At 37.8% G+C, this 26,683-nt stretch overlaps 1 protein-coding gene across 1 annotated transcript in view; it reads left to right on the forward strand.

Annotated features, from left to right (window-relative positions):
- CDH9 (cadherin 9) overlaps positions 1-26,683 on the forward strand; it is a 139,153-nt gene that overhangs the window by 28,839 nt on the left and 83,631 nt on the right. Inside the window, exon 2 of the mRNA XM_070774809.1 lies at positions 25,685-25,961. Coding sequence (XP_070630910.1) covers positions 25,734-25,961 — 228 coding nt within the window. The 5' untranslated portion in view covers positions 25,685-25,733. The remainder of the gene's footprint in view (positions 1-25,684; positions 25,962-26,683) is intronic.

Below are 26,683 nucleotides of genomic sequence, written 5' to 3' on the forward strand. Positions count from 1 at the left end.
TGAGATAAGAACTGAGTCTGTTCTTTAACAACCTTCCTTATAAATTCATATGTGTGTATACACACACATACACTCATACACACATACCCCAAAATGTCATATTTGTGCCAGTTTTACTACACTGTTCTTTGACAGTTTTAACAGTTCTTTGATAGTGATATTGTTTTAATCTTACCCTTTGATGTATTCAAACTATCTATCATGGAATTACATTAAGAAAGGAACTAACCTAAGTAAACTCATTGATTCTCAAAATTCATACTGCTCTGTTTCAATGACAGCATAGTTGTTGTGTGGTGGACAATAGAATCAGACTCCCCAGGTATAAACCTTGATTCTCACTGAAAAGTCCAATACCTAAAGGACAGCCAGGAACACAGTTTTAGTCAAAATTTGGCATATTAACTTCCTGGAACAAGGTATAGTGCTATCATGGGGAAATTGGAGATATTTGGGGCGGAGGGAGTTAAGATAAGCCTGCCATAGAGTTTGGGGGTATGCTGGGGCATTTGGACTGTGTTGATAAAAGCAGGGATCAGCACTAGATTAGGTAATACCAGGAAATTGAGGCAATTCTGTACATGTATATTACTTTCTACATGGTACCTGGGAAAACAGTTTGAAGATGTTTTTGATAAAGACATAGTAACTAAGAGAGGGAAGATATTTGGTCATTTTGAGGCTGCCTAGTGCCTGAGAACTTTGTCTTATTCATTCATAGAGGGAGCTCATCTAGTGATGGTATTCTGTTAAATTGTGCTCAGCAGAAGAAACCACAACCTTTTCTTAGTTGCCAGAGCAGATACCAGCTGTCAGCTCTCAGAGCTGATTTTAATTTCTCCCTTATCACCTAATGGATGTTTATCTTGGGCAATTTATTTAAACACTCTGAACTTTCATTTTTTTGTGTGTAAAGTAGGAATAATATAGTACTTCATCAAGCAGATTTTGAGACTGTTATGTGATTTAAGATAGATTCATCAGTCCTAAAGGACTAAGGTGTTCAGGGAGCGTAAACAAAAATTTTAATTTTCTCTCCCCCTGTTTACAGTTTTCCTAGGGGGGATGTTAGGGAGCTCCGTGTGGTCTTCATTTTGGGTCCTCGTGGGAAGTCCTGCTATTTGGTATGGCAAAGGGAAACGCATAGTGGCAGGATTATTTAGCCGTTCATAAATTTTCTTCCAGAAAGACCAGAGATCACATCCACTCAAACTTCAGTGGCTAAAGAGCTACAAAGAACTTCAAGATGGCAGTGCAACACAACCCCAGTGGACTAGAATTGGCATAATGAACTGTTTGTGAACTGAACAGACACATTACCAAAACTGTGAGGCACTTAGAACAGTGCCTGGGGTATAAGATGGGTTTCATAAATGCTAGATATGACAATAATAAATAACACTATTATCTTCATTTTCCTTCCCTCCATAAGATTTCACAGTAATGACTTACCTATCATATATGAGTTTATTTTCAGATGAACTTTCCAGATGAAATAAACACTGGATTTTTAATATCAATGTCTGTTAACGACATATGAAGCAATTTCTTTGTAACTTTATTGTGTTTGAGCAGGTGGTTTGCAAGGGAACAATGCTAATGTATTTTTACACTAGATTATTTGTAAAGTTTAGTGAGTACTTGAAATTAAAAAATTAGGGATAGTACATGGTCGATGCTTTTTTCATTTTTTTTTTTTTTTGGCCTGTTTAGATTTTATTGACTAGTAAAATTAAATAATCTGTAGATCCATTATGAACCTGCCAAGTGGTACATTAGACTCATGTTATGCTGTGACTGTGAACACTAATTGAAAACATTACCATAGTGATTGCTATAGTAACATTTAAATTGGCATCAGTGCCAAGAAATCTTTATTGTTGATCTGATAGAGATTAATTCACACTACATTTCTAGAATATAAATGAATTTTTGCTCATATTTTCATTCATATGAGCTGAAAAAAGAGCATGTGTATATGTTCTTAAAATAATAGATTTTAATAAAAATTGCTTAAATGCAATTTGCTACATTTCATATATGATGTGATATTTTAATGATATCAGAGTACTTCATATAGTTTTCTTCCATAATATCACACTATATTTTCAGTTTGAAATATAAAAGATATTAAGGTACACTCTGCTGCTGCTGCTGCTAAGTCGCTTCAGTCGTGTCCGACTCTGTGCGACCCCATAGACGGCAGCCCACCAGGCTCTGCCATCCCTGGGATTCTCCAGGCAAGAACACCGGAGTGGGTTGCCATTTCCTTCTCCAATGCATGAAAGTGACAAGTGAAAGGGAAGTCGCTCAGTCGTGTCCGACTCTTAGTGACCCCATGGACTGCCGCCCATCAGGCTCCTCCGTTCATGGGATTTTCCAGGCGAGAGTACTGGAGTGGGTTGCCATTGCCTTCTCCGAAGGTACACTCTAGGTAATTCCATATACTAAATATTAAACATTTTAAGTCTATTAAAGTATTTAATCCTTCAACATATACTTCTAATCTTCTTCTCTGCTCTGTGCAAGATAATTTAATATAAAGACAGAAAAGCCTGTTCTGGTTTTGAATAAGAATCTGAAAAAAGAGAGTCATATGTAATTTAAAGATAGTTAAACTTAATTGAGCATTTTTCTAAGCTTTTTATGAGAATTAGCAACAACTTCATGAGTATTATTATTAAGTTTTACAAATTAAGAAACTAAGACATAGAGAGAAGTTAGTGTCTTACCTAAAATTACACTCTGATAACCAATAGGTAACATAGCTTTCTGAAACAATTCCAATTTATGGTCCTAAAAATGCTTTATGTTAACTCCCTTCACTGAATATTATGTTCTCATTGATATTGAAGCATCAAAAAGAAATCTCTTACCTTTACCATATACAGTGAAGAAAATCTTACAAATTGATAATAAATATTAATATTTAGTTAGCACTGTATTAGTTTCCTAGGGCTGTTGTAACAAAGCACAATAAACTGAGTAGCTTAAAAAAACCTGAAATTTATTATTTATTATTTTACAATTATGAAACTTAGCTATCTGAGGTCAGGGTATTTGTAGGTCTCTACTCTCTCCATAGACTCTAGTGGAGCATACTTCTTTATCTCTTCCAGCTTCTGGTAGGCTGTTCTGTGGCAGCACAATTCCAGTATTTATATCTGCCTTTCCAGGGCCCTTTTTTCTCTACATTAGTCTCTTCTCTTATAATTCAGTCATGATGGATTAAGGCCCACATTAATTCAGAATGACTCCATCTTAATTTGATTACATCTTCACAGACCCAATTTCCAAATAAATTCACATCCATAGGTGCCGGGGTGAGGACTTGAATATATCTTTTTGGTGAACACAATGCAACATGTAATGAGCACTCTCATAAGCAATCATCCAGACTGTTGACCAAATATTTCTGGATTTCTTTTTCCCAAATACATTGTTAAGACTGTCCTCCTTCCTAACCTCTGAATTTAAACGTAACCATGGAATTTGTTTTGCACATTAAAATATGCGTGCAGGTGAGTGTTCCTCTTCTGTGTGTACAGCCTAGGGGCCAGCCTGAGAGGCCCTATTTTCCTTCTTCCTTCTCTTGGTAATCCTGGATCATGGAGATGGGACGTCCTTTGCTTTGGGTTTCTGGTGACAAGGTTTATCACAGCCTCCCAGGAAAACCACAGTGTTGTATCTCTTGAGCAAGAATAAGCATTTGTGTCTAAGCCACCATGGAACAATGTGACTGGTTAATAAATATTTGCTATAACTCATATGCTGTCCAAACAACAACAACAACAACCCATGCAGTTTGTAACACTGACTTAAAGCCTGGCCATTCAGCAGTCAAGAAAGCCTTGTCAGAGTCTCAAAATGTGGAAATTCATTTCATACATGGGTGTAATATTTGGCAAAACTATCACCTGTGATAACTTGGAAGGTAGATTCTGGGCCCAGTGAGCTTGTAGCCTGAGTGGAAATGTGGAAAAACAGAGTATCAGTAGAGCGTACTTGTCATTATGGCTGTGTCAGCCAAGTACTATAAAAAACAGATAAATTCAGAGAGCTATTGCTTCCCTTGTGGCTCAGCTGGTAAAGAATCTGCCTGAAACATGGGAGACCTGGGTTTGAACCCTGGGTTAGGAAGAACCCCTGGAGAAGGGAAAGACTACACACTCCAGTATTCTGGCCTAGAGAATTCCATAGACTAATGGGGTCGCAAAGAGTCAGACACAACTGAGTAACTTTCACTTTTCAATGCCAGTTTGCTGGCAGGAAAAGGAGATGGCATGAATGGAGTACCAGGTTGCAACTTTCTGATACTCTTTCATAAAAGAGAAATAATATTTTGTGTGAAAATGGCTGATTAAAACTTTTCTAGCAAAAGCAAATCAAGAGAATGGTCATACATCTATTTTTTAAACTTCTGAATGAATTATATAAGCAAGTGTTCGGCTGTACCCTGCAGACCTACAAGGCCTGTACTTGCCCAGCTTTAACACCAAAGAAAGCCCAGAGTCAGCATCAGAGATATCAGTCATTTAACAGATGAGGGATCTTATATGTCTGAACCAAGGTCCTGACACCACAACTCACTATATATGGCAGACGGAGGGTAGGACATGATGGCAGTCTTCACACCAGAGTGGAAAGGGGAGATTGCCAGTTATAGGGGGAGTTGAGGGCAGTTTGGCTCATTGGTTACCAGCGAAACCAAAAGAGGGGAATGCCCTTCATCACCCATTTGATAGGCTATCATGGTGGAGATGTTATGATCTAAAGCTAGAACCAGCATTCATTATCTGGGGCCTGGAGTATGTAGGAAGGTCAGTCATGTGACTGTAATGTAAGTGAAGCAGGCATTGGTCTAGCTGAGGATGTACAGAGAGCAAGAGAACAGACATTTTGTGTGGCTTGACTCTTCAGCAAAATATTCAGGACCCAACTAAATGTTTGGTTCCCAATAAATACTTTTACTTGGACAAAATTTTTCATGTTAAAGACACTAAGACTGTGGTTTGTCCTGTAAAACCCAACGAGATTAAACAAACTAAAATCAAGTAGACAAATAACAAGAAATGTGGAACAGTAAAAAAAAATAAATAAATAAGTATAGAAAATCTAATTGTGTATAAACAGAAAATACCCTATGGAGTGTCTCTTGGCACATGAAATTGAATGGAGCCAAAAAGACAATGAACATTTTGTTTTTAAGAGTTGTACTGCCCCCAAACCAACAACCCAGGCCAAAAAACCCAGATCTCATTGTTAAAATGATCTTTGGACTATCAATCCCCATGGTCCATAAACTCACTAAGAATTTTTTTAAACTTTCAAGGTCCATGAAGGTTTCTTAAGATGTGGTCAGTGAGGTCAATAGATATGAAAGAATTTGGGAAGGTGAAGAGCTGCAAAGAACAGTGGACAAGAGTTACCATCTCAGGAATCAGACTTGAAGAATACTGTCTAATAATGGGCTGATTCTCCCACTGCCAGGATAGTAGGACATGCAAATGTGATTTCAAAACTGCCATGGCTTTCAGAAGAAAAACATTTATTATGTTTGTATTGCCCCTATGTCACCATTATTTATTGCATGTGTTGGGGGACAGATATCCTATTTTAGTTCATAGGTCTTGGGTCATGAGACACTTCATCCAGACTTGGTGTAGACTGTCTCCCTCAATTTAAACTTGATGACAAGTCTGTATATGACCCATAAGTTGTATTTTTGTATATTTTTTCTCCAGGAGGAAGAATCAGCCTTACATTTGGTAGCTAGGGCTTTAATCATAATGATTATCCTTGTTACTTATCAAATATTTCTGAGTGTTTTATAAGAAGGCACTTCACTAATAACTTTGAAGTTAGACACAGTAAACCTGATTTGGTCAATGATAAGTAAGTGGAATTGATGTGTGTCAATACTAGGTAGAGATTTTAAGAGACTGAATGCCAAAGTTACTTTTTTCCTTCCTTGGAAAAAGTGGAATCAGAGATTGGAGCAGGTCTCCTTCAGCCTGAAATTCTGATAAAGTTGAGGTAGAACAACCTTCACTAACTGACCAATGATAAAATGCTGTGTGTATGTGAGGTACATATTATTATTTTACTATAATGTTATCATTGTATTAACTAGCCCATTCAAGCTAGTAGTGAGGCACTATTCCATTTAATTTATGTATATAAACTAATGTAACACAAAACACTAAAAAAATGATAATACAACTTTCACACTAAAGCAGCTAGGGAACTAATGGCTAAATAACACATTCGGGATCGCCTAGCTAGAAGTTGAAACCAGGCATTTGTGCTTCAGAGGTCATGTCCTCAAATAATGAGACCTGTTACAGTCTGAGTCTTAACATTTGAACAGTTTTCAAGGTTCTCTCTATGGAAACATAAAATCATTGCAGGTATTAGGACATTTGCAAATATATTCATCTATTCATAAGAAAGATTGTAGCACCTTCTAGTAATTAAAAGCTAGACCACTTGAATTTTTTTCTTATTTAGAGACCATTTGAATAATCCAGGTAAAATGTAATCTGCATTTACTAATAAAAGCATTGCAAAATATTAATTGTATAGTGAAGATTGTGATTTCAATTCAATGGACAGCTTCCTGTCCCCATATTTTTGATCACTTAGCTTGATGTCATTAGCTTCTCCTTCATATGCTTTCCTCTCTGGGCTACAAGAACCTCCCTCCACCCACGCTCAGTTTCTCTGTCCTCTTCTTCTATACTCTCCCCTCTTATTTCTCTCAGATAGACACAGATGAACAAACCAGTCACACTACTGCCAACTCATTGGAAAAGACCCTGATGCTGGGAGAGACTGAGGGCAGGAGGAGAAAGGAGTGACAGAGGATGAGATTGTTGGATGGCATCATCAACAAAATGGACATGGATCTGAGCAAACTCTGGGAGATAGTGAAAGACATGGAAGCCTGGGTGTTGTAGTCCATGGGGTCACAAAAAGTTGGACATGACTGAGCAACAAAATTTATATAGGACCTTTGATTTGGCTATTACTATGATTGGGCTTCCCAAGTGGCGCTAGTGGTAAAGAACCTGCCTGTTAATGCAGGAGACATAAGAAATGCGGGTTTCATCCTGAGTCAGAAAGATCCCCTGGAGTATGAAATGACAATCCACTCTGCTATTCTTGCCTGAAAAATCCCATAGACAGAGGATCCTGGTGGGCTACAGTCCATAGGTCGCAAACAGTCGGACACGACTGAAGTGACTTAGCATGCGCATGTATGTGTATGATTGAAAGAACATCTCCTACATATCTAATTGGATGTTTCCCATTTCTTCAAATATTTACTCAAATAATGATTTCTTAATAAGACAAACCTGGAATGTCACTTCCTTTCCCTTGCCCAGCCTCTATATTCTTATCCCACTATATTGCTCTAAGTTTTTTTTTTTCAATAATTCTGAATGCTTTCTATCTACTATATATTATTCACATTCATTGTGTTTATTGATAGTGTTTGTCACTTTCTGTATGCTTTTGTTTGTATCTCAAGCACCTGAATCATGCTGATGCCTGGCAACATTAGGCACCAGACAATATTTGAAGAGTAGGTGAATGGATTACTTCTAACATGCTAAAGGCTCATTCAGACCAATTGTGTAGGTATTTCCTTAGAATCAGTCTTGGAACTGAGACTTGGATTTGGATATAGGTGTTAAATTGAAAACGTGCTTCTCAGGAGGAAACTGTAAGGAAGGAACAAAGCAAGAGAGAGAAAGAGAAAGAAGACAACTTCCTAGCTTGATGGTTCTCGTATGTCCAGAAGAATTCTCAAAAGGGAACAGCTGTAGGCAGTTAGTAGCCAGACCTCACAGCAGCTGGCTGGTAAGTAGACTGGCATGGTTGATGAGATCTGCATGGAACACAATAGAATTTACCTCTATAGATTCCAGATTAGCACTTATAGTAAACCGTGGATGTGATTATGCCTGTAAAATGGTTAATGTGATAGTTTACAATGTCCCTCTCAAACCTCATATTTTAAGTTTTCTAGACAAATGCATACTGTTTTATTGCACATTCAGTTCAGTTCAGTTGCTCAGTCGTGTCCGACTCATTGTGACCCCATGAACTGCAGCACACCAGGCCTCCCTGTCCATCACCAACTCCCGGAGTTCACTGAAACTCACGTCCATCAAGTCGGTGATGCCATCCAGCCATCTCATCCTCTGTCGTCCCCTTCTCCTCCTGCCCCCAATCCCTCCAAGCATCAGAGTCTTTTCCAATGAGTCGACTCTTCACGTGAGATGGCCAAAGTACTGGAGTTTCAGCTTTAGCATCATTCCTTCCAAAGAACACCCAGGGCTGATCTCCTTCAGAATGGACTGGTTGGATCTCCTTGCAGTCCAAGGGACTCTCAAGAGTCTTCTCCACACCACAGTTCAAAAGCATCAATTCTTCGGCACTCAGCTTTCTTCACAGTCCAACTCTTGCATACATACATGACTACTGGAAAAACCATAGCCTTGACGAGATGGACCTTTGTTGGCAAAGTAATGTCTCTGCTTTTGAATATGCTATCTAGGTTAGTCATAACTTTCCTTCCAAGGAATAAGCGTCTTTTAATTTCATGGCCTCAATAACCATCTGCAGTGATTTTGGAGCCCAGAAAAATAAAGTGTGACACTGTGTCCACTGCTTCCCCATCTATTTGCCATGAAGTGTTGGGACCAGATGCCATGATCTTCGTTTTCTGAATGTTGAGCTTTAAGCCAACTTTTTCACTCTCCTCTTTCACTTTCATCAAGAGGCTTTTTAGTTCCTCTTCACTTTCTGCCATAAGGATGGTGTCATCTGCATATCTGAGGTTATTGATATTTCTCCCGGTAATCTTGATTCCAGCTTGTGCTTCTTCCAGCACAGCATTTCTCATGATGAATTCTGCATATAAGTTAAATAAGCAGGGTGACAATATACAGCCTTAACGTACTCCTTTTTCTATTTGAAACCAGTCTGTTGTTCCATGTCCAGTTCTAACTGTTGCTTCCTGACCTGCATATAGGTTTCTCAAGAGGCAGGTTATGTGGTCTGGTATTCCCATCTGTTTCAGAATTTTCCACAGTTTTTGATCCACACAGTCAAAAACTTTAGCATAGTCAAAAGCAGAAATACACGTTTTTCTGGAACTCTCTTGCTTTTTTGATGATCCAGGGGATGTTGGCAATTTAATCTCTGGTTCCTCTGCCTTTTCTAAAACCAGCTTGAACATCTGGAGGTCCACAGTTCAGGTATTGCTGAAGCCTTGCTTGGAGAATTTTGAGCATTACTTTACTAGTGTGTGAAATGAGTGCAATTGTGTGGTAGTTGAGCATTCTTTGGCATTGCCTTTCTTTGGGATTGGAATGAAAACTGACCTTTTCCAGTCCTGTGGCCACTGCTGAGTTTTCCAAATTTGCTGGCATATTGAATGCAGCACTTTCACCACATCATCTTTCAGGATTTGAAATAGCTCAACTGGAATTCCATCATCTCCACTAGCTTTGTTCGTAATGATGCTTTCTAAGGCCCACTTGACTTCACAGTCCAGGATGTCTGGTTCTAGGTGAGTGATCACACTATCTTGATTATCTTGGTCATGAAGATCTTTTTTGTACAGTTCTTCTGTGTATTCTTGCCACCTCTTTTAAATATCTTCTGCTTTGGTTAGGTCCATACCATTTCTGTCCTTTATGGAGCCCATCTTTGCATGAAATGTTCCCTTGGTATCTCTAATTTTCTTGAAGAGATCTCTAGTCTTTCCCATTCTGTTGTTTTCATTATTGTACATTAATGTAATATAATTATATAATGACCTAATCAATAGGTCAGTTTGAATGAAAGAGTTTAATTAACACAGATCGACTATATTTCAAGGTTTCTTTATGCACACGATTTTATACCCTCTGTTTGAGATAGACTTATGATTCCTATTATAGATATGTTGAAAATAAAGACTAGTTAATAATTTCCTCTATGCTCAAAAAAAGTTACAAACTCAGGATATTAACCCATATCCCTCTTCACAATTGCTCTTTATTCTATCTTCTGCCTACATCTATAATGTCAATGTAATTTTTTTTTTTTTTCAAATTTTATGTCCCTGTTACTTTAAAATATGGAGTCCATACATTTAAACTGGGAAACACTACATTACTATCCATACTAATTTCTTACTGAAATTTCAGTTCAGTTCAGTTCAGTTCAGTCGCTCAGTCGTGTCCAACTCTTTGTGACCCCATGAATCACAGCACGCCAGGCCTCCCTGTCCACCACCAACTCCCAGAGTTCACTCAGACCCACGTCCATCGAGTCAGTGATGCCATCCAGCCATCTCATCCTCTGTCGTCCCCTTCTCCTCCTGCCCCCAATCCCTCCCAGCATCAGAGTCTTTTCCAATGAGTCAACTCTTCGCATGAGGTGGCCAAAGTCCTGGAATTTCAGCTTTAGCATCATTCCTTCCAAAGAAATCCCAGGGCTGATCTCCTTCAGAATGGACTGGTTGGATCTCCTTGCAGTCCAAGGGACTCTCAAGAATCTTCTCCAACACCACAGTTCAAAAGCATCAATTTTTCAGCGCTCAGCTGTCTTCACAGTCCAACTCCCACATCCATACATGACCACTGGAAAAACCATAGCCTTTACTAGATGGACCTTTTTTGGCAAAGTAATGTCTCTGCTTTTCAATATGCTATCTAGGTTGGTCATAACTTTCCTTCCAAGAAATAAGCGTCTTTTAATTTCATGGCTGCAATCACCATCTGCAGTGATTTTGGAGCCCAAAGAAGTTTACTAAATGTTTCCCAAATTTGTGTTTATAAGTATCAATCTACAGAAGTTTTAGAGGTATCTGTGACTTTATCATTAATAGAAATAAAATAATATTCTAAATATTGTGTTTGCTCATTTTTTCTTTGTAAACTTTGAAACCAATCAGATCTGCTACTAGGTCTTATTATTTATTGTATTACTTAAGAAGCATATGCATTATTTTTATCATATGTGTGAGTGTATGTGCTCAATTGTGTCTGACTCTTTGCTACCCCCATGGACTGTAACTTGCCAGGCTCCCCTGTTCATGGAATTTTCCAGGCAAGAATACTGGAGTTGGTTGCCATTAGCTACTCCAATGGATCTTCCTGATGCAGGGATTGAATCTGTATCTCCTGCATTGGCAGGCAAATTCTTTACCGCTAGCACCACTGAGGAAGCCCTATTTTGTAATAATCAGTTTTTTAAAAATATATTAATAGTTGTATTTTAATAAAATTGATCTCCCTTTTAATACTATACATCTTATTTCTTAATTCATGCATTAAAATATTCTTATCAGATTGATAGAAAGATTCATGAAACAAAGAATTTAAATTTCCTGTGTAAAATCCATGTATGTGTATTAAGTCACTTCAGTCATGTCTGAATCTTTGAAACTCCATGGACTGTAGCCTGCCAGGCTCCTCTGTCCATGGGAATTCTCCAGGCAAGAATACTGGAGTGGGTTGCCATGCCCTCCTCCAATTGATCTTCTGTACCCGGGAATGGAACCTAGGTCTTCGGCTTTGCAGGCAGATTCTTTACCATCTGAATCTTTACCTGCTAAAGCCCTTAAAATCCATAATATATATTTTTTGATTAAACTATTAATTTCCCATCTGTATCTGTATATGGTAATTAGTATAAGTGCTTGCATATTTGTTTTGTAATTTGTTCTTCCAAAATTACTTAATTTTCCCTCTACTCCTCTGTACTTCCAAGCATACCTCACCACCCACTTGATCCTGGAATCTCCTGCTCTACCCTAAGACATAAGCTGGCCAGCAGTTTGGTGTGAACTATTGCTTTCTAGAGCTACTTTGGGAGAAAAGCTGTGTAAAATCAAATATAGTTTTAAACATGGACACTTTTTAACTGTGTAAAATCAAATATAGTTTTATTTTTAAACTTTACATAATTGTATTAGTTTTGCCAAATATCAAAATGAATCCATCACAGGTATACATGTGCTCCCCATCCTGAACCCTCCTCCCTCCCCATACCATCCCTCTGGGTCATCTCAGTGCACTAGCCCCAAGCATCCAGTATCGTGCATTGAACCTGGACTGGCATCTCATTTCATACATGATATTTTACATGTTTCAATGCCCAAACATGGACACTTTTTAAACTGTGCTCTTTCTTAAGTGAGAAATACTTAGTGTAGGCGGGTGCATGTGAGACACTTATTAGCTTGCATCTGTCAGGTTCTGATGTTCACTGGAAGCTAACATGAAACCACCAGTATAAAATTCATTTACACCTTTCTCCACTGATTAAAAATTTGAAATATAGAATTTTATTTCATTTTCCTGATAGATTAAATATTAGTCAATAAATCAGTTGTAATCTCAGTAACCTCTTCAGATATGTCATAAGCACATTTTCTCATGTTATATTTGTAGAACATATTCTTAGAATATAAACTCCTTAGAATATAAACTTCACCTGATGAGAAGAACTGACTCATTGGGAAAGACCCTGATGCTGGAAAAGGTTGAAGGAAGGAGGATAAGGGGAATACAGAAAATGAAATATTTGGATGGCATCACCAACTTGATGGACATGAGTTTGAGCAAGCTCCGAGAGTTTGCGATGGACAAGGAAGCCTGGCAGGCTGCAGTCTGTGGGGTAGCAAACATTCCAACATGACTAAGCGAATGAACTGAACTGAACTGAAACTCTTTAGGGAATCTGCAGTTCTGTTGACCTAGAAAAATGCCTAGAAAAAGATTAGGCACTTTATACATATTTGGTGAAAGAATTACTAAGTGGAGTTTTTGATGACTTCATGTATGATCTCATATTACATGTAAGTTGTAGTCTTAGACAATTAGTTCATTCTTACCTTTTTCCCAGTGTTTCTGTTAGGATATTTTCAGGAAACAACATACTAAATGAATGTGAAGGACAAAGTTTTGTTGTTCTTTTTGCTTAGTTGCTAAGTCATGTCTGGTTTTGTGGACCCCCCATGGACTATCGTCTGCCAGGCTCCTCTGTCCAAGGGATTTCCCAGGCAAGAATACTGAAATGGGCAGCCATATCCTTCTCCAGAGGATATTATCAACCCAGGAATTGAACCTCCATCTCCTGCACAGCAGGCAAATTTTTTACCACTAAACCACGAGGGAAGCCCCAAAAGATGGCATGGGTAGGGTTAAAGGAATTGATTGGGGATGGTGTAATGTTTGAACTGTGGTGTTGGAGAAGACTCTTGAGAGTCACTTGGACTGCAAGGAGATCAAACCAGTCAATCCTAAAGGACATCAGTCCTGAATATTCATCAGAAGGACTGATGCTGAAGCTGAAATTCCAATACTTTGGCCACCTGATGCAAATAACTGACTCATTGGAAAAGACCCTGATGCTGGGAAAAGGCAGGAAGAGAAGGTGATGACAGAGGATAAGATGGTTGGATGGCATCACTGACTCAAAGGACATGAGTTTGAGTTGGTGATGGACAGGAAGCCTGGCATGCTGCATGCAGTCCATGGGGTCTCAAAGAGTCAGACACAACTGAGCAACTGAACTGACTGAACTGAATGTTTGAGGTGTGTGTGTGCATATACACACACACATGTGTGTGTGTTATTTTAAGCACTGACTCATTTTCTGGCTTCCTTGTGTCTCAGACAGTAAAAGAATCTACTTGCAATGTGGGAGACTCTGGCTTAGTTCCTGAGTTGGGAAGATCCCCTGGAGAAGGAAATAGCTACCCACTCCAGTATTCTTGTGTGGAGAAACCCCTGGACAGAGGATTCTGGCAGGGTTACAGTTCATGGGGTCACAAAAATACGACAGAACTGAGCAACTAACACTACCAGTCACTTACTGGCACTACAAAAGGCTTATCTTGTATGTCTCCTGCGCTAGTTCTATAATCAGACATTTCTCCAAGAAGCCCCAGTTCCTTTAATTTGGAAAATGGTATTAGAAACTAAGATTGGTATACTAGGTGAGTTCATTGGTACTGGGTAGTATTGTTGGCAGGCCACCTCAACTAATAAAGTAAGGGCTACATATACAGCTACCTCATATGTGTAACCCATATCTATAAATATTTCAATATATAAACATCTGTGATTACATTAAAGTACATAAGTTTTCACTGATGTCTCCAATTCTAATCTGTTACCACATGGATCATGCTGTCCTCCTTTCCTTTGTTGTTCAGTCACTAAGTCATGTCTGACTCTTTGTGACCCCATGGACTACAGCACACATGACTCCTCTGTCTTTCACTATCTCCAGGAGTTTGCTCAAATTCACAACCATCGAGTTGGTGATGCTATCCAACTATCTCATCCTCTGCCTCCCCCTCCTCCTTTTGCTGTCTATCTTTCCCAGCATCAGGGTCTTTTCTAATGAGTCGATTCTTCCCATCATATGGCCAAAGTATTAGAGCTTCAGTATCAGTTCTTCTGATGAATATTCAGGGTTGATTTCCTTTTAAATTGACTGGTTTGATCTCCTTGACGTCCAAGGGACCCGTTTTCTTGCTTATCTGTAAATTCTCACAACAGCAGTGAGAAATGTGACTTCCAATATCTGCCATCCAATTACTTAATTGTTCAATTTCAGTATATATGTAGAGCAGCATAATTCTTAACCTATATTTGCCGGGGACCAGCCCCAGCTGATCCAGGGTATTCGAAGCGGGGACAGCATCGGCAACCTATTTATTTAAATATTTTATCAAAGATATAAAGAGTAATAGGATGAGGATAGCTCAGTAGGAAAATTCAGTGGAGAAAAGAGGCTGAGTAGCTTGGTTTACGCGGGAGACCAATAAAACTTCAAGACAAGAAGTTTGCACCACTTACGTAGGCCGCAGGTGTCCTTCCATTCTCCCGAAGGAGAGGAGACACTGAGGCCTCCCCGGTTGGATCTTAGAAGCCCAGGCATAATTAGCAAGCATGGTGGGTTCCATGCTCCAGATGGAGACTCAGCCAGAATTTGGGAGAGAGAGCGACATGGGGAGACCAAGTTTCGGTGAACAAGGCCCACACTTTATTTTCCAAAGTAGTTTTTATACCTTAAGTTGTGCATAGATGATAATGGGGGAAGGGGTGGAGTCATGCAAGGACAGCAGTTCCTGGTCCTAATCGAAGCCAGGCTTTCAAACTTATCATATGCAAAAGTTCAGGTGAATTACATCATCTTCTGGCCAGGAGGCCTGTTAACACTTAAAGAAACTTATCTTTCTCTAAAGGTGATTATTCCAAAGTCAGGCACCAGCCTCCAAAAAAGCATTGGACAAAGCTGCATTCCTATAGGGCAAAGGTGAGGTGGGATCAATCAAGAAAAGACTTAACTCAAGGGTCCAAGGTTACAAACATTGAGGCTACTACTTACATTTCTATACACCCATTATATCAATCAATACACTGCCAAGGACACAGTAGGTAAGGAGTATGGAGACATAGCAGCAAACATTGGCCCAATAAGTGAAAAAACCTTTCACCAATACAATTTCTAATCAATCTTTTAACTACTCAAAGGAATCTGTGTTTAGACAGTTTAGAACATCTCCTGCCTCTCACAGTTGGGAGGCTCTGAACAATCACATGTGGCCAGAAAAACCTATTCAGGCAGGCTAGAGGATTTCCAAAGGAGTTTGTAGGTTAAACACTGTCACACCCAGGAATTATTAACTGGAGTTGTAAGCTAACTCTTTTTTCAGAGAGAGGTAGTGGGGGACAGCCCCTGTAAAGTCAGAGGTGTAGGTGAAAGCACAAAGCAGAAAGTAGGCAGACTCTGGTTTTGGGGGTAGATGCTCGAGAATTTCCATGGGGACTCCTGAGGCTCAATCCCGCCTTTGCATATGCCAAGCCTCCTTCCTCATGACCTTTGTCATGGGCGGAGTTCCTCACGCTGGCTGCCAGCAGTGATAGAATTCCAGTTGAGCTATTCCAGATCCTGAAAGATGATGCTGTGGAAAGTGCTGCACTCAATATGCAATATGCACTCAATATGCAATATGCCGGCTCCCAGCATATATTCTTGGAAGAAACAACCTTATTGGCTAGAAGGCAATGCGTATGTTCAGTTTCTTTCCATTTAGTCTTAGAGACTCATTCCCAAAGTTGTTTAGAGCAGCACCTTTCTCTCCCCTCCCCCACCCTTCACTCAGGTGGTTTCATACAATTTTAATGTTAGATTCTCTTGTAGTAGTCTGCATTCCTTCTTGGATTCAACCTTTGCAGTTTTCAATTCCTAAGTGATTTTTTTCAAGTGCATAAATTAATTATTTGAGTAAAGTTGCATGGGTTTTGACAGATATATAATGTCACACAGGCCACTGTTGTAGTATCATACAGAATTCACTGTTCAAAAGTTCCCCTTTGTACACCTATTCATCCTTGTTATCTTCCTCCCAAACTGCTGCAACCTCTGGTTTTTCTATTGTGTCTGTAGTTTTGCCTTTTCCAGACTGTCATTCAGTTTTAATGATTCAGTATTTTCAAACTTGAACGCTGCATTTTAACATTTCACTTATCACAAGGCATTTGTTTTCTCAATTTTGTGCGAGTGACTTGATAGCTCTTTTTGCCCCTGAATAATATTATATAGGTATATCCCGATTTGTTTACCCATTCACCTACATTTTGTGCCAGTCTGAGCCTACTGATAAGCAATGTCATGGCTAGATCATCCCTTACAGTTCTTTTTATGATTGCAAAACATTCTCAACACCAACAATCAAAAAACTTTGAAAAAAAGAAAAAAGCCCAGAGGTTTACTCTCACAACTCCTGGAAAGCACATGGCACACCTGAGTGCACATACCTATTTCCTGGAGGGAGGAGTTGAGGGAGAAAGAGATACACACACACACACACATATACAGAGATAGAGAGCAAGAGTAAGTTAGCTAGCCCGTGCATAGTTCTGGAGTTCTGCTGTTACTAGTGTGGAGAGTGAGGGCCTAGGGCTCCTCACTCTTTATTGGTGAATTAAAAATGTAACAGCAGAAATTTAAAGGGCAAGAAGAGAAAAAACAAGTGGCTCACAGGTTGTGAGAAGTGTTGAGTTTGGTGACTTTTAACTTCTATACGGGCATAATTATTCTTTCCTATGGAAAGCCTTCTCTTTATCTGATTTCCTGCATTTTCATAGACCCACTGTTTTTCTTTGTTTTTTATTCCTCCCTCAGGTGAAAGTGTTGTTGTATGTGCTTATGCTAATTAAATGGTGTGCATTTCTCTCAGTCTTAGTATAGTCCAATTTTATGCTGCATGTTATGTCATTTTGCCACACCAACTGAAAGTCTTTTTGTTCAGTTTTGAGTGTTTAAGAACACAGAAACAAGAACTGTCCCTCTTTGTGATATCAAATTCCAGTAATACTTTACTAGCCAACAGTCTTAAACAAATTGTGAACATGACTGTCTCTTAACAGTTTTTCCATCTCTGACCCTGACTAAAATGATTCACTTGTAAGGCAGGTCCCCCAATTAAAATATGTCCAAAATAACACCCCCTAACATGTCCCTGTTTTCTTTATCTTGTTATATTATAGGGGGTACCTCAACCAAACAGATAAGTAGTATCTTGGCCAACTACAAAGTGGGCATCTGTGTAATAGAAGGTCACATGTAAGTGTCCATCTTTTTGGTCCCATTTAGGGGACTGATATTGGGGAAAATATGCTTGCCTATCTCCTTTTGTTTGAAAGTTGATGTGTTTTCCAGAAATCATAGAGAGTCATCCATTATCATTTATTTTTTAATCTAGAACACTATTCTTACAGACAGTATTTCTCTTCAGTTCAGTTCAGTTCAGTCGCTCAGTTGTGTCTGACTCTTTGCGACCCCATGAATCGCAGCACGCCAGGCCTCCCTGTCTATCACCAACTCCCGGAGTTCACTCAGACTCACGTCCATCGAGTCAGTGATGCCATCCAGCCATCTCATCCTCTGCCGTCCCCTTCTCCTCTTGCCCCTAATCTCTCCCAGCATCAGAGTCTTTTCCAATGAGTTAACTCTTCACATGAGGTGGCCAAAGTACTGGAGTTTCAGCTTTAGCATCATTCCTTCCAAAGAAATCCCAGGGCTGATCTCCTTCAGAATGGGCTGGTTGGATCTCCTTGCAGTCCAAGGGACTCTCAAGAGTCTTCTCCAACACCACAGTTCAAAAGCATCAATTCTTCAGTGCTCAGCTTTCTTTACAATCCAACTCTCACATCCATACATGACCACTGGAAAAACCTTAGCCTTGACTAGACGGACCTTTGTTGTCAAAGTAATGTCTCTGCTTTTGAATATGCTATCTAGGGTGGTCATAACTTTTCTTCCAAAGAGTAAGCGTCTTTTAATTTCATGGCTGCATTCACCATCTGCAGTGATTTTGGAGCCCCAAAAAATAAAGTCTGACACTGTTTCCCCATCTATTTCCCATGAAGTGATGGGACCAGATGCCATGATCTTCGTTTTCTGAATGTTGAGCTTTAAGCCAACTTTTTCACACTCCACTTTCTCTTATTTTCACTCTTCATTTTCTCTTATTTTCTTTTATTTCTCTTGCTGCTGCTGCTGCTATGTCACTTCAGTCATGTCCAACTCAGTGCGACCCCATAGACGGCAGCTCACTAGGCTCCTCTGTCCCTGGTATTCTCCAGGCAAGAACACTGGAGTGGGTTGCCATTTCCTTCTCCATTATTTCTCTTAGATTCTGACAATAGATTGTTTACATGTCTTCAGATTGTATAATCCTATACGTCCCTATTCAATAGATCCTTGATTACAAGACTTACAAGACTTGTAATTTTGGTGTCTATTCACATTCATAGTATTGATTCTTTGTATATGCATCATTTAACTCGCTAAACTATTAGACTTATCTCACCAAACACACAATAGTGTGTTGGAAAGCTCACTAGCCAAGCAAAAAACAACAAATGTATGCCATTTGCCAAATCTACAGAGTAACTGGTAATCAGAAATAGTAATAGTTTTCTTTATCTCTCCAAACCTTATATATCTCATCTGGAAAGAGATTCAGAATATAGGACCATAACCCAGGGATTTATTTGTTGTTTCTTTTGTTTGTTTGTTTTTCTTTAGATAAATATGCTGATGTGTTTGGAAGTGAGTTGTTGACTACATATCTTAAAATAAGATACTAAAATCAATCTTGTTTTGTGTGTACATTTTATCTCAGAAACTTTGCCTGAAAAATATGGTTGGAAATTTGAAAATACTTTGTCTGAATTGAGGATAAGAAATAATGATATAATTCAAATCTGGCTGGTAGTTTTATATGATGAACATCCTACTTAATTACAATAATTTACATTTTTTCTTGGTTCACAAATAGCCAACAGTCATTTTTCTCAAATGCAATTGAAATATATTTAAGAGAACAAGGGACTGATAATAAAATAATTTTCTGTTTTTAAAGTTAACAACATTCAAGTGAATTCCTTGATTACAAAATCAAGATTAAACCAAACAAAATATTATACTTCATAATATATCTGATGTTTTTTATTTATCAACAAAAATGTGGTTAAAATGCAGAGTATTTTAGGCTGATAGAGATAATTAACCATAGAAAATTTAGTAATCAGCTTGTTGCTATTGAGTAAATAAAGGCTATGAAGAATTTTTAATAAACCCTATGGGATAAGAGCTTGCTAAATTTAAAAACAAATACAACAGAACCCTTTATGATGTGCACTATTGTTCAAGAGCTGAGGAAGGTAGAGATGTTAAAATGGCCACACAAGGGGTTACATTTAATTTTTCCTAAAGGTGAATGAATTATGCTTAGAATCATGAGGAAAATAAAGAAGATATTTAATAAAAGGGCTTCACTGTAGTCTATAATTTGTACCAATCACTTTGTGAAGTTCATACTTAATCACATGTTATGCAAACTTTTATGAATATCAGTCTTACTTCACTGCAGCTACTCTTTTTTTTAAAGACTTTCCCCCCCAGAACCCTTTTAAAAAGCACATTTCCTCCCAGTTAATCTCTTTCCATATCTTTATTAGATACTTATGCAATCAGATATCATCAATCTCATATTTGATCCCAGGCTCAAATGAGGATTATCCAATTTAGGCATGAATCAACCAATCAGTTAATTTTACAAATACATATTAAGTACCTATGGTATGTCAATAATTGTTTCATGCAGGACACAAAATATCCCACAACCATCCATTATTACTAGAGGAAACTGTCAATAAACATATAATCTAAATGAAATACATAATTAAAATCATTGAAAATTATATGAAAGAAATAAATGGATGTTATGAAGGAAATCAATAGAGACTGAAGTTGGCTAAGCTATTTTTGAAAAGTTTATTTTGGAAGATTTTGAAAGAAAGCAAAATTGACATAGAAATTGAAAATAATGAGAAGGAGTTGACGATGGATGAACCAGGTAACATTGTTCAAGGTCAGAGTGTGAGTAAGGAAAAAACCTTGATTTATGCAAGCATTTAAAAATCATAAAGGAGGCCTCCAGGTAAGTTGCATGGGTAGTAATATTACTTTACAGCAGTACAATTAATATCAGGAGCCCTGATATCAGTCCAACAGAATTCAAATCCTAAACCCTTTCACTTTCCCACAGATGCCTGACTTTCTGTGATATTAGCAAGTTACTTCAGTTCCAGTTTATCCCTCTTTCTCGTATGGTCATACTTTCCTTGTAATATAGTTATGAGGAGAATTATAGAAACTGTGTTTGAAAAAAGACTTAGCACAGTGCCCACAACACAGAAGGCGAGTTGGAATGAATGTAATTTGCCAGCATCACAGATGTTAGTAGTCTATTTCTGGAGCAGTAGAGCCCAACTGCAAGTGAATGCCTAGTTTTAGCTTTCAGCCTTTCTGTTGCTATTTATGTGAACTTGTGCCATCAGTTAAACTGTGCCTCAGTTTCCTTACAACATGAAAACTATGAGGAGTTACAGAAGACTTTAGTTTAAAAGGTTGCCATAAATATATAAATTAAACTATATAAAGTCAGTAGACCAGTGAATAACTTTGCTTCCTATTATTATGCTGAAATGTTAGTAGTAGCAGTAAAAAAAAAAAAATTTTTCATTTTGACCAAGAACAAGGAGAAAAATGAAACAATTTTTCTAATATATCTCCCCTGCCTCAATATAAATGACACTCCAAGTGGCTCAAGATTTTGTTCAATCATTTGCCTAGTTCACAAACTAATAATCTAGGAATTATAATTTATTTCTCCTTTATTTAATACTTTATAATCAATACAAGGACTGATGCTGAAGCTGAAACTCTAATACTTTGGCCACCTGATATGAAGAACTGACTCATTGGAAAAGACCCTGAAGCTGGGAAAGATTGGAGGCAGAAGAAGGGAATGAGAGGATGAGTTGGTTGGATGGCATCACTGACTCAATGGACATGAGTTTAAGCAGGCTCTGGGAGTTGATGATGGATGGGGAAGCCTGGTGTGCTGCAGCCTGTGGGGTCGCAATGAGTCGGCCATGACTGAGCGACTGAACTGAACTAAATCAATGCAATCAACATTCCCTTTTGAATATTGACTATGAAGATCTTACTCTGGTCTTAGTTTCCCCAGAAACAGGCAAGGATTTGGGTGCAAGTGATTGGTTAAGATTGCTTCCAGGTCAGGAAGTGTGGGAGAGAGTGGGAAAACAAGACAAGAAAAAGAATCTAAGTGAAGGTGTTATTTCAGTCAGCCCAGGCTCAGCATGATTCTTTAGGGGAGCTGCGGGATGCAAATAACATGTTGGTTTTTAATATTTCTGCACCTGTTAAACAGTGGCTCAGGGATTCCATGAGAGACAGTTGTAAACTTGCAGGCACTTTGGACTCCCTGTGCCTGTGGGCAAAGTGTCTCTAGTAACCAAGGGAAGTCCTTCAAAGAGAGTAGCAGGTGCAGGCCATTAGAAGCAAAGCATACAAAAATTGCAGTGAATATAGTGTGTGTATGTGGCCGTATTAAAGAATCAAAGGCTATCTGAGCAGAGATTCAGTGTCCACTTCAAACCACTTCTCTGTGAGCCATCATCATCACTTTCTGGATTACAGTGATAGACTGTCTCCCCAAATCATTTCCTCTCCTCTAACCTGTTTCCCAATCTGTAGCCAAATTGGTCTTTTCTAAGCATGGCATGTTAAAGCCTTCCAAGTGCTTTCCATTTTGCACTGAAATGAAAGCAAATTTCTTATGATAGATTATAGAGACCTATGGAATGCTGGCCTCTGCCTAAGTCTTTGGCTCCATCTAATACAACTGAACTTTTCAGCTTAAAGACTTACATGCTACCTAAAGTGGATATCACAGAACAAATGACAGGAAATGAAGAATGCTCTTCAATTTCTCATGGAAATCTCCCAGTGGGAAGAAACCAGGGTACCCAGTATATTCTACCAAGGAAGTGTGATTATTTATCAAAGTGAGTTAACAGCTATTCTTGAGATTCTCTGGCTGCTCATTTTCTACCACACCATCCCTGATAAAGGACTTCCCTGGTGGCTCAGATGATAAGGAATCTGCCTACAATGCGGGAGACCCAGGTTCAATCCCTGGGAATATCTCTTGGAGAAGGAAATGGCAAGCCACTCCAGTGTTCTTGCCTGGAAAATCCCATGGATACAGGAGCATGGTAGGCTCCAATCCATGAGGTCACAAAGAGTTGGACATGACTGAGTGACTTCACTTACACTTCCATCCCTGATAAATAAAACGTGGGGCATATTCTAAACTATTGACCATTAGATACTTTTCATTATATGTTTTCCATGCATTATTTGCTGTTGTACTGTTCTGAAATTTATTTCACAGTTTTATGGGTTGTGGTTAAATTTCCCAGTTTTCAGTAGTTTACAAGATTACTACTAGCTATGTAAAGTCAACAGGAATGATCAATGAACAATCTATAATGAGGTTGTTGATGGAAGTAATAAACAATCTATTGTGAGGAAAAACAAAGGGTTTTCTCTGAGTCAAACAGAGCACAAGAATTCCAGAGACACTGAATCAAGAACTTGAATTGTGTTTTGCTGGACTACAAAATGGTGATGACTGATAAAGGCAAAAACCTTTATGCATTAAAAATTACATAAACTGCTCATCAGGAACTAGGATTGGAGCTGCAAGAAGTAAGGATACTTGTTAAACAAGGATAAGTTGGTGTCCAAAATGGTTGCAGAGTTAAAAGAGAAGACCTTGAAACCATAATGTTGCAGCTACCAAAGGATGTTAATTTGAGAATGACTGGTGTTGTTGAATCTGAAATCAGGACATTCAAGTTCTCCGTGATGCAGGAACATGTCTGAAACTATGTCCATTTTGGATGACCAAACCGCAATTACTCCATTTTGGTTTTCAAATGTACTCTCTTCTTAAATGGTTAAAACAGATTTGCAATGTATGTTCAATAGACCACAGGTAGGCTTTTTTAATTAGCATAAAGTTCAACTGAAATCAGGTATAAGCCAGAATGACTTTCCCATACCTCAATAAGTGAAAATTTCTCCCATCAATAATAATTATCACCACCCATGCTTTCAGAGTAAAAAATAATAACATGACTTTGATTTCTCTCATTCTGAGTGTGTAGATTTGTGGTTACATATATGTATTTTGTTAAGTAAGAAGTTTTTTTTTAATAATACGTATGGAAATTAGAGTGCATACAGGTGGACAAGGTCTGTACCATAGCAAGTATCCATTCTTTATTATATTGGTATACATTGGGAGCAAACCTCGTTGATTGCAAACACTAACATATTGGGGAATTGTATGCAAGCACTGTGCTGATTTACTATGAGCTACATGTATTATATAAAAATTAGTTTAAAGCTGAGAATCTAAAAACTAGCTCCAACATGTACTATCTGTATGAATTTTGGCAAATTATTTAATTCTTCACACCTCAGTGTTCTCATAGGTATATGCTACTGTAAAAATTTAATCTTTGTATTATAAATAGCTATGACTTTGTGATAAATGTTCAAAATAAAATAAATACCAGTACTTTATGAGACAGATAATGATTATTCTCCTTTTATAAAAGAAGTAGTTGAGACCTCATGATGCAGGTAAGTATCCAAAGTCTCAGATAATAAGGGATAAGCAAGCTTGAGGGTTATATATGACTTTTATGACTTGATAAGTAAGTAAGTGAAGTCGCTCAGTTGTGTCAGACTATTTGCGACCCCATGGACTGTAGCCTACCAGGCTCCTCTGTCCATGGGATTTTCCAGGCAATAGTACTGGAGGGGATTGCCATTTCCTTCTCCAGGAGAGGATCTTCCCAACCCAGGGATCGAACCCAGGTCTCCCGCATTGTAGACAGATGCTTTAACATCTGAGCCACCAGGAGAGTCTTAATAACTGCAACTAAATCCAAGGTACATAGTCTAGTACTGGACATCTGGCCGAGGCCAGGTAAATTGGAGTCCATTTCTAGGATTTTTTTGTTTTTTAAACTCAGAAAAGACTATCAGTTGCTTTCTTAATTGGAAGATATTGAATCTGAAATTCATGTATTTGCAGATTTCATCAGGTTGAGAAGGCTTAGGTTGAAGCCTGAGAAAAGTGAGAGAGAGAGAGAGAAGGGGAAAAAAAGAACTCCAGTACCCAAAGCCCTAATTCTCAGTTTTCATGAGCAGAAAGTGCCCAGTTGCTTCTCCTTTCATCCTCTCCTTTCCACACTTAATTTGATGTTATAATCTAATGAATTATTTATTTACTTTTGCCTGTACTAGTTTGAGATGGGTTTTTCTTGCTTTTCAAATCATTATAATCAGTAACAACATCTCAGATGTTCTAGATTATATATGTTTCAAATTAAAGCAAAGTACTAATAGATAAAATTAATTTTTAAATACTAAAACATTTCAAAATTCTGGGTCAAATTATCTCATAGGTAAAACTGCCTATCTATTTTGCAATTCCAATTTTGTATTTTCCTTTTTGTTATTATTATTATTTGAAATAAATATGTGGCTTTTTTATAATATCAAACAGGATAATATAAATGACTAGGAGGAGAGGACATTCTCCTCATTTACTCAACTGATAGTTGGGAAAAAAGTTATTGATTGTAAAGGATCAACCTTACACTGCTAAGTAATTAAAGGCACAATCCAAAGTATATTTGGTATCATTTAATTTGCCTTGAGGCAACATCTCAACATGTTACAGAAGAAAAGAGAAGAGAAAGGAGAGAAAGAGGTACAAGAGGAGAAACAGCTCATAAAATTTGGTAGATTGTGGACAGAAAACAGTGTTCTTGTTCATATATATTTATATATTAATAAATATTCCACTTTCATTGGTCTTGAGACTTTAGGAACTCAATATGATCTTCGGTGTATTATAGAGCTTACTTTTTTTCAAAATAATGAATATTTTAAAATATGAAAATATTCACATGTACATGTCATAATACAGTAGCAGTAATTCAACTGTTTTCTGTTTATTTTTTCTATATACTTCTCCTTTACTATGAATATAAGTTTTTAATGACAATCCATTGATGTATATCTAAAAATATGTCAATATATTATTTATAACATCTAAATAATATAACTTCAGAAAAGTTTTGCAGGTTACAGGTCATATGGAAAAGAAACACAGTCTAATTATTTTTCTTCTACTACTTTTCAGGTGAAAAAGACAGTACATTGAATTTGCTTTCCTGCAGAAGCCACAGATAATGAGGACTTATCATTGCCTATCACTATTCATCTGGACCTATATGTATCATACAACTGATGCTATCCCATTTCAAGAAAAAGGTAACAGTGATTTACCGAGTGAAAGGATAGTGGGTCTGACACAAGATGATGGTAAAATGCTACATCGCACCAAGCGTGGCTGGATGTGGAATCAGTTCTTCTTGTTGGAAGAGTATACAGGTACCGACACACAGTATGTAGGCAAGGTAAGAGTTTTTATATGATAAGTCTAGAAGTTGAAAGTGATAGTTATTTTTTTACATCAATTTTACATGTCACTAATAATTATTTTAAAGTATTTGACTAATGGCAGTATGCAGAGGTATCATGTTGTCAATTCATTCAGTAGGATAATGTGGGGAATGTGATTTATTTAGGTAGTTGGATTAGGTCAGTATTCATAGTAAGCCTCAAAGAATAAACTATTTGTGGACTTACTTCACTATTAATCAGCTAGATATGATATAATTTCATGTGCATGTATCTAAAAGATTTTTTAAAAATTTCTTCAAAAATTAAGTCATGAGTAAAAATAATTTGATGCATTATATAAGGCAGAGCAAATAAAAGTGTAATATACAATTGTTACTAAAATATATTAGTCTCTGCTGATGAATAATTTGTTGTAATTAAGAATAGTATGCTGTATATGAAAAACAAGTAATTTGAATACTTCTAGATGCTTCTGTCTCCTAATCAGTCAAAATGAACTATATCTTGCCTATAATCCAGACCAAAGGATTTAAAGCAGAGGGAAGAGGAAAAGAAAAGAAAAAAAAAAAAAAAGAACTAGAAAAAAGACAGTACCCTTAGACAGACTTAATTCCATTCCAGTTGCAGCAAGTGAAAACTTGCTCATTAACAATCACGATCAAATGGCAGCAGGGAATACATAACTCCCTTCTTGTATCCAGTTTTGATGAAATAG

This window comes from Bos indicus, chromosome 20 (assembly GCF_029378745.1).
Source record: "Bos indicus isolate NIAB-ARS_2022 breed Sahiwal x Tharparkar chromosome 20, NIAB-ARS_B.indTharparkar_mat_pri_1.0, whole genome shotgun sequence".
NCBI classification, from domain to species: domain Eukaryota; kingdom Metazoa; phylum Chordata; class Mammalia; order Artiodactyla; family Bovidae; genus Bos; species Bos indicus.